Here is a 9068-nt window from a genome sequence, read left to right as displayed (position 1 = left end):
AATGAACTTTAATAGTACCTCTTTTTGACGAAAACTATTTTTTTACTGGGATTTTCTTTTTATCTTTCTTTCTTTTCAATTCTTCTCATTGAACATGATGGACAAATTTCCCTAGTTTGGTTCATATCATTCTTAATAATCATTAAAATAATAATTCAATATTAAACTTAAACTTTAATGTGTAAGCTAGATGTGATATGTGAAATCATAACTCAATCAATGTTTAAAACTTCTAATTATGAATTAAAAATTTAAACTTGACTTTGAAATCTACCAAGTAACTAAAATCTAGATTTCAACAATCCTCAATAATAAATATCTTATCATTCTAATTTCACTGCAATTTTCAAAAATTTTGAAAAATTTTATAACTCAAAATTTTAACACATTTACTCAAATCTGAAGAATTTTTAAGGGAAACCAATCCCCCCAACCTAAAATTTACATTGTCCTCAATGTATAAACATATACAATAAAAGCAAAATTGAGAACAATGAAAATAAAGGGAAGTACATGAAGAGTACTTGTGAAGTGAATACAATCTTCTAATAAAATGTGGTTCTAGTGACTAAACTAAACTACAAAAAGAAAAATAATTATATAAAAAAAATAAAAAAATCACCTAATCTTGAACTATGAAAGCAAGAGAAAACTACTCAATCATGTAGCAAGGTTCCTCTTCCAGCGAATATCTCAATAAATTTTTTAGTAGATTTCTCAACAAGATCATATAAGAACCTTTTTTGCAATAGGCTTGGAAGCCCTAGAGCATGAATGTCCAAAGAAATTTATGAACCTTAGCAACATATTTTTGATCCAAATTCTGAGCTTTCCAGGGAATATACAATTCACCTATAATAGAAAAAGTTTCAATGTTAGTACACCACGGTGAATTACACACTATAAGTAGATGAAATTCAGAAAAATTCTCATTAAGTAGTGTAGTCTCAACATATTCTGAAGTTTCAGACTTCGGTTCAATTTTCAGTTCATCCTCCTTTAATAGTAAACATTCAGTATCCATGGAATGAGGTTTTTTAGAATAATGATTCCCTCAGTCAGTAACAACTATCGAGGTATTATTTTAAAAGGCATCCATTATTTCTTTTATCGTATTCACTACCAAAAAATGACCAAAGTTGACGGTCGTTTGGGGCTTCCTTGATAGGTTTTTGTTGTTGGCAATGCCAACGGCCAAAAGCTGTCAGCGAACTACAATAACCCATTCCACACGCAAATAAGTTTTTAATGGTGGACATTCAGTAACTATTATTTCCTATTGTGTGGTCCATATGATATTTACTTCGGGCTCATTTTTTTAGATCAAGCACTGAAATGATATTAAGAAATGGATGGACAACATGGATAATACACACACATCATGGTGGAGCCCACAAAGCACCGAACATTAGCTAAGCATGAATGGTTTATGCCGTTCCAAATGGAATTGCGTACCGAGTTACTTCATAAAAGCTTTTATTGTACCGAGTAAACTCACTTTGGGCCTATTGTGAACGTATTTGGTTCATCTACACCGTCCATCCATTTTTCCCCTTACTTTCAGGGGTTCAGCCCAACACTAAAGTAATTTCAAAGGGACCATGTCACATGAAAAAGTGGGAATACTGATTTCCACCGAAGAAACCTTCCCAGAGCCCACGGTGATGTTTATTTATCATCCAACCTGTTCATGAGATCACAAAGGCATGGATGAAGAGAAAACACAAATATCAGCTTGATCTAAAACTTTCGTGGCCTCCAATAAATTTTCAACGGTAGACGTTCAATTCACACCGTTTCTTGTGGCGTGGTCCACTTGAGACTTGGATATGGTTCATTTTTGGGGCCGAAGCCCTAAAATTATCTTTTAAAATGGACGGACGGAGTGGATGAAATATATAAATAAATGGGGGCTTACTCGGTACGCAATCCGATTCTCGTCTCATCTCTCTCTCAGAACCCTTTTTTCCTCGAACCCCTCGAAACTCCTTTCCTCTCTTTCACTCTCCCAATCCCGAACTCGATCTCTCTCTCCCTCTCCCTCTCCCTCTCGCTCGCACTCTCACTTTGCCTGCCTCTCCCCGTCTCTCTCCACCAATTGAAGAATCTCCCAATCTTCAAGATCTGTCAATGTAAGTTCCGAAAATCCTAATCCCATTTTTTATATTGTAGATTGTGCTTTCGTTTGGATTCATCTATTGGATAATTCGGATTTTTGTGCCGTTCGTAGCTGAGTTCTAGGGTTTATTGCTCGAATCTGATGAAATTAGGGTTTTTTTGGTACTTGTTTAATCAACACCTATTCGTAATGGAAGCATAATCAAGTTGAAAGCTTTAGGAGAAAGATGGTCTTTTTGGAGGGAGAACATTGAGAAAGATGGGTTTTTGATGAGGAAGGAGAAAAATCGGAAGAGGGTGGTTTTGGTTAGAGTAAACAAAGGGTTTGGATTTAATGGTAGTGGTGGTGGTGGTGGGAGAGATAACAGCAACGCTGCAAGGATGTTGGGGAATCTTGCTTTGGCTATTGGGCATACCTATCTTTCAATGACAAGGCAGCTTGGTTGGGTTTTGGATGCAATTGTTTTTATTTGAGTAGGCTTTTCTCTAGGGAAATGATATGTACACCCCTGTTTTTTTTTTTTTTTTGGGTACAGGCTTCTTTTTCTACCTTTTGGTATGATGGTATCAGAAAGATTTGCTGTGCTCTAATTATACCAAAACTAAAAGGAAGGGTTATTTGCATATAAAGAGAGGGTATCACCCTTTTCTGTTTGGTATGATGGTATGATGAGTTTTTAAATATGTATCTGTTTTTTTTTTTTTTTTTGGATGTACGATTGAATAGAATTGCAATTTATTAGTCTAATGAAGAGGCGCTGGCCAAATTGTGATTACCTTTGCTAGTATCCATGTTGAGGTACTGAGATTCAAATTGAAATTACATTCTGTCAAGTCAGACTTGAAAGGAATGCATCTGCAATTCGAGGATTGCTTCCTCTTTATGAATACCAGGAAATGTCAGTATTCCTGTCACTTCCCCTTGATTGGACTGAATGCCAACAATGCAATTTCATGTGCATCCAAATGCACCGTTATAGATTTGATAGATATTTCTTGTTGTTATTCATATATTGGATATTAGATTCTTCTTCTTTTAATGTCTTTCTTCTTGTATTGCAATACATAATTTGGATACGCCTTTTCCTGCACGTACAACAGATTTTCTTCTTCAAGTTCTTATTCTGCACATAGATGTACACCTCTTTTTCTATATGTTTTGTAATGTGTTCTTTACCGAGAATTGATGTTTGCACCCACCCTTATGGATATCTTTTTTCCCCATCCATTCTACTTTTGGGAATACAACAGCACAACTTTATACAAATGTAGTACCAAGAGTAGAGATCATGTAGTAGTAAGGGTGCGCACAAATAGTAGCTACCACTTCTTGTAGTCATTGCTCTTGATTTGCTGCTAGTTATGCTTGTTCCGATCAAATCCCTAGCCTTTTTAAAACCAAATCAATGGTTTATTTTTTATTTTTTATTTTTTATTTCAGTGATAAATGCTTGATTTTGTGCTTGCTTCTGGATAAAGTTGCATGCCTTCTCCTTTATTTTTTTTCTTCGTGTGATTCATATACCATGTACATGACTATATCTCATGGTTGTTTTTCTTTCATGGAAGTAACACCCAAACAAATATTAGTGTTTCCTTCTTCAACTGAGTCCCATTATATATATATATAGCCAATGTTGACTCATTAAACTCTTGAATTTGATGTGAATTTTTAATACATTGGTATCCAAGCTTGCCTGATTACTTACATGTCATATGCAAACAACTTCTTGCATTCCTTCTACCGATTGCAGGGTTGGGTGCTTTCTTGTGGTTTACGGGACGAGATATTGTTCAAGGAAGTGTAAGGACTCTTTCGTCTTTTTATTTTTATTTTTCTCTTGCAAGGACTCATTTTGTTGTTGCTCTCTCTTAGCACTTCAAGGATGCTCAATGCATGTGATTAAGATCCATGAATTATTCTATTTTATACTTTATTTTATTTTATTTTTACATTTATATCAGCCAACCATAGAATTGTAGTTCACCATTTAAAGTACAGTTTGGTGCACATGATTTCTATGCCTTGCTTTCCTTATATGACTATTTATGTACCTCTCTCAATGTATCGCGCGTACTTGTTGCACTGATAAAAGGTGTTCGATCATGCATATACGTGTCTGACATAGATATGTTTTCTAGATTTACATGTGTAAATGTGTTTCTCCTAAGAGGGCAGAACTCATTTCGAAAAATTACCCCTAAAAAATCATTGAGAACATTCAAATTTTAATGATTTCTTAAGTGAAATATAGGGATGCTTGTGTATATCCATCTACATGAGGATGCATGGTGACTAAACACTTCCCATCTTAAGGACTCTAATTAATGGAACCTAAACAACCATCATCGAGATTACAAGACCTGCACTGTTAGTTCCGTATCCGTCTGGGTCCATAATAACTTACAACTTTGTAAATTATCACTTCTTTTGCTTTATCTAGTCATGGTTCATTCACAATTCACAACTAACATTTTTGAAGGTTCTATTGATTTCTAGTAAATGGTATCAGTAGTGGTTCTTTTGGAACTTGGGAGTTTCATGCAGGTGTCAAATGGGCAATTACATATCTTAGATGTAAGCATGTGCTCATACCTCAGACATTTACCTATTGTATGGTATATTAGTGATGGTAGCACTTAGTTTCATCCTCGTGATCATCATAGATTGATTGATTAGTTTTCTTTACTCTCTGTGGTGTATGTGCAGTGTCCAAACTGTGGAAATGATTTCGAGATTTTCAAGTAAGTTGTTTAATAGCTGAATTTCTTTATGATGTGAAACTAGATTTCAATGCCGTCTCTTCTTTCTAACACGAACACTAGGGACCGGTTATTTTGGCCAAAGTCTTGCAACAGAGTTCATGTTTCTTTTATCCTTATATTGTGTATGGGAAATGATTTGATTGGACATGAGTTGCCTTGTAATTCCAACCATTTTTTTTGGTGGGTCTCATTGTGGATTAGCTACAGAAGCTACTCTGATCAAACAATCCTGACTATATCAGAGTTTTTTTTTTTCCTTCTTATTTGCTATATATGTGCCACTAATTTTTGTTTTTAAATATCCATTTTCAGCCTATAATATGGATTATTAGGATAATCCAATTGGTGTTTGTTTTTGGGTAATGGTGCATTTGGTTGCACCAAATATCATGAAATTGCTTCATTAATCAGCATAATTTTGTGTGAATTTTCAAATTTTGTGCAACCAAACGCCCACTAAACTAATTCAGTAGCAGTCCACTCAATAAGCAATCAGGGTCATGTCTTGGCCCAAGGACTGGTGGCACTGCTAGTGTCATTTAATTTGAACAAGTGTAGGGAACACTTGCAATTCTATGCCATGGGTGAAAATTGGATTTACTGTCTCTTGTGGCTTCAGGAAGTTCCCTGGATGCACCATGTAAATCAAATACACAATCCCACTTTGAGAAAAGAAAAGAAAATAAACAAGGGGATTCTATGTTATAGTTTTTGTGTTGTTTTTAATTATGTGTTGTGCTGGTCCATGAGTACTAAAATGAGGAAAAGGAAGTCCGTAGCCTAGCGGAAACGTACTATACCAACACTAATCCTGAAGAGGTGGTTTGATTTTGTTCTGTCCAACAGCTGATGCTTGTGATTTCATACATTTGGGAACCAATTATAGGGCCATGCTCATTATCCAACATACAGCTGATGGTTCTTTCAAACATATGGACTATAGCTTGTTGATCCTAACCATCCATGATAAGGCCCATCCTATAGACAGTTTGGATCATTGAAACAGGTCCCCCACATGCAAAATCCTGCATTTCAGCAAATAGTACATTTGCTTACAAGCAGAATTTCCTGCAAAAATCTTCATTCATTAGAGCATTGTCCGTTTGTAGGAGTTGTGTACTGCCGCTGAAGTTGATAATATTCCCACCCCATTTTACAAAAGACGGTCAATGAATCTTGAGTCCCGATTCACAATCGTTTGGTAGGCTGACTGATTAAGCATATTGGTGCATTAGAAGAATGCCAGGTTTTCCGGAAGTGTTGCTTATTTTTTCTATTTCCTACCATTGACGATAGATGGTTCTCACAGGTAAGGTTCCATGGAAGATAACAGATATAAAAGAGTTTTTGGTTGAAAGTGTACAACTACGTTCAAATTCGGATTGGGAGAATAACAGATAAAAGAGTTTTTAGTGGCTTCCTTTCGGTAATTGTCGCCATTTCAGGTCAAAAGTAGCCAAGCCATTCTCTAAGTTTGATCATGTTGAAACAGACATATTTTTGCATCATTTGATTGTGGGGCATTGTTGCCATCTTGAAAGCGAGGTGGAATCTCCTTTCCTCTCTTTATCTTTTATGCATTTGTCATCTTGAAGTTCACTGACACCTACCATTAAAAGATGAGGGTTTTAGCTGACACCCATTTTTTGCTTATGAATTCTTATTTATATTCACATTGGCTGTCTTTGTTAAGTGAATTTGGTGATTATGACAACCACTCCAAGTGAACATTTTAATTTTATTCTTCGCATTCTTCTATAGTGTGTTTTACTTGCATGGGAAACCATTGTTTCTTCAGAAATTTTCATTTTGATTTACCTTTGTTACCATCCTGTAGATACCCATTCTTTTGCATATTCTTTTGCATTATAGTGTTTTTATTCCGTCAAACCTGTTCATCAGGTATGCCTCAACAATATGAACAGAAACTCCAAAAATCAGCTGGGTCAAGCGGACCACACACCATATGAATTGAGTGACACTAAAACAAGCAAGAGCATAAAACATCTTTACACATGTTTTATAATAAGGGTACTGTTCTAGTGGACTAAGCGTATGGGAATACTGCTGCACAAATTCATCTGCACTAGTTAGATTCAGGAGCAAAGAGGCTTACCCTCCCAACTGGCATTATATTAATGCCTTTCTAAAGCTTCCACATGATTCTAGTTTTGGTAGTTTCATATTCTAGCTATTACCAGTCTTTAATTTTAACTATGCATGTTCTGCCGTAATAAGGAAAATGGCTTATTGTCTTATATTTTGGCAGGTAAACTTCAATAAAGGCCACCATGACTTTTCCTCCAGTTTCGCCACTGCACTGTTGATGGTTTTCCAACAGTTCTTTATGATTATATTTACTTCAGGTATAACATGAATTATAGTTTGCTGTTTTCGTCTTCAGTTGTAAATTTACTATAATAGCTTTATTGGTACAGCTGCCAGCTTCCTGTAATTTTCTTTTGAACTTAGTATTAGAGATCAGTGGGGCATGTCTTTCTTTTCTTTTTCTTTTTTTTCTTTAATTTCAATATTCTTGTCTTTTTAGGTGTTTGCTCGTTCAATCTATGTTGTGTTTAAGAAACTAGTGCATTTTGGTTCAGCAATGATTTGTGAGAATTGGGATATATATTTTTTGTTAGCATCGATTTAATTATTGTATCAACATTCTTTCTAAGATTGCTTCTAGATGGAGTTGCTATGATCCGCCATGGCCAGGTGGCAACTTGGGATTGGGTATCATATATGCAATCAATTTTTTTTTGTATATACAGATTGTCTGATTTTGATTTTGATTTCAATTCTAATTTCTTCATTTTCTTATGTTTTGACTTAACTTTTCAAATAGGTTGGTTGATTTGGAGCTTTGGAGAACGTTTCTGAAATGGGTATTAAGATGGTTTGGGATGTGTACTGATTAAGCAATCCAATTTCGTAATTTTTACACGTAGAGAAATGCGGATGGCTAAAACCGTAGGCGAGCTAAAACCGTAGGCGAACAACATTGACGTCTTCTCCCGACGGCCCGTCCGACGGTTGAAAGCTGTCGGGGAAGGTTATTGCCGACGGTTTTTAGCCGTCAGCGTTTCCCTGCTTTTTAGTAGTAATTACCATTATGATCCTCAAAGTGTGCCAAGTAAACTCTTAAAGAGTAGAAAGATTTAGCTGAGAGGGGCTCATTCTTCGCATTGAGGCTGTGATGATATGCCTAAGGACTCCGTCTTTGAGAATAGAGGGAAGTATAGTCTCTTGCTCTTCATCTCGATGAGAATAAATCTTCACTGGATACATTTCACCTTGCCCTGCATAGATAGATTGAGGATTAATAAGTGAAGATTTAATGTGATGACTCGATTCCTTGATATTAATCAGTAGATTCTTGTATCGTCAATAGGTAACTGCTCAAATGGTCACCTCCACTGGGTAGTTTCAAATGCTAGAGTCATATTAAGCAAGTTGCTCATCTCTCTAATCATATCATAATCTAAATCAGGGGAGCGGGCCGAGCACGCCTCAAAAAAGTTGTAAGGTTCACTTGAAAGGGTCTCATCCTTCACATTGGAATCAAGCGTGTTATGTAGGTGGAGTAGGTCAACATTAATATGTTTGCCATGTCCCTTGATCATTAAATTGGACTGTCATTGAGATTGACTCTTCGAAAAACTGAACCATATACTCATGAACATAATCCAACTCTTCATTCTCAAATTCAGTATATTTCACAAGTGAGTTGGAATCACTCTCTTCACATTGTGTTTCTAGATTGGGTTGATGCTAGGATAAACTAGCCTCTTCCTCCTCATTGAGGTGCGATTCAATCGCTTCTAATGATTTTCTAATGTCTATGACGAATTGGTTGAATTGTTCTTGAGCATTCATGAATTTCTGAATGGACTCCTCTTAGATTGTTTTTGGTTAGATCTCGTTAGTAGAGGATTCAAGAGGATAATCACTAGAAGCCATGATTGACACTCCTCTCCAATCTAAACTCCGATGCTTCCACCAATCGTAGTCATCACACAAGTCGTATGTATGAGTATTTGATGGTTGTCGGTAAGTGTTATTACCTATAATATAATCGTGCATTGTCTTTTTCTTTACTAGTGGATGATAATTGTTCTCCCTCATATGATCGCGTATGAACTTCTTAACTGGTGGAATATCAAATCCTGGTTGGTTCTCGA

General features: G+C 35.9%; 1 protein-coding gene across 10 annotated transcripts; it reads left to right on the top strand.

The window, feature by feature from the left end:
- The first annotated feature begins 1951 nt into the window (after positions 1-1951).
- On the top strand, positions 1952-8720 carry LOC131251147 (uncharacterized). 10 transcript variants are annotated; one of them, XM_058251679.1, is made up of 8 exons: positions 1952-2132; positions 3873-3922; positions 4619-4696; positions 4829-4863; positions 6330-6429; positions 7154-7250; positions 7733-7772; positions 8279-8720. In XM_058251679.1, the coding sequence occupies exons 3-7, from the start codon at positions 4622-4624 to the stop codon at positions 7765-7767; spliced, it is 342 nt and encodes a 113-aa protein (XP_058107662.1). In that variant the 5' UTR covers positions 1952-2132; positions 3873-3922; positions 4619-4621; the 3' UTR covers positions 7768-7772; positions 8279-8720. The 10 variants fall into 10 exon arrangements, 3 of the variants coding, with proteins under 3 accessions (XP_058107662.1, XP_058107664.1, XP_058107663.1); XM_058251681.1 differs by lacking the exon at positions 3873-3922; XM_058251680.1 differs by lacking the exon at positions 8279-8720 and having other exon boundaries at positions 7733-7829.
- The last annotated feature ends 348 nt before the right edge of the window (positions 8721-9068 follow it).

Source organism: Magnolia sinica, chromosome 7 (genome assembly GCF_029962835.1).
Source record: "Magnolia sinica isolate HGM2019 chromosome 7, MsV1, whole genome shotgun sequence".
Lineage (NCBI taxonomy): Eukaryota > Viridiplantae > Streptophyta > Magnoliopsida > Magnoliales > Magnoliaceae > Magnolia > Magnolia sinica.
This window is presented reverse-complemented; position numbering and strand designations above follow the sequence as displayed.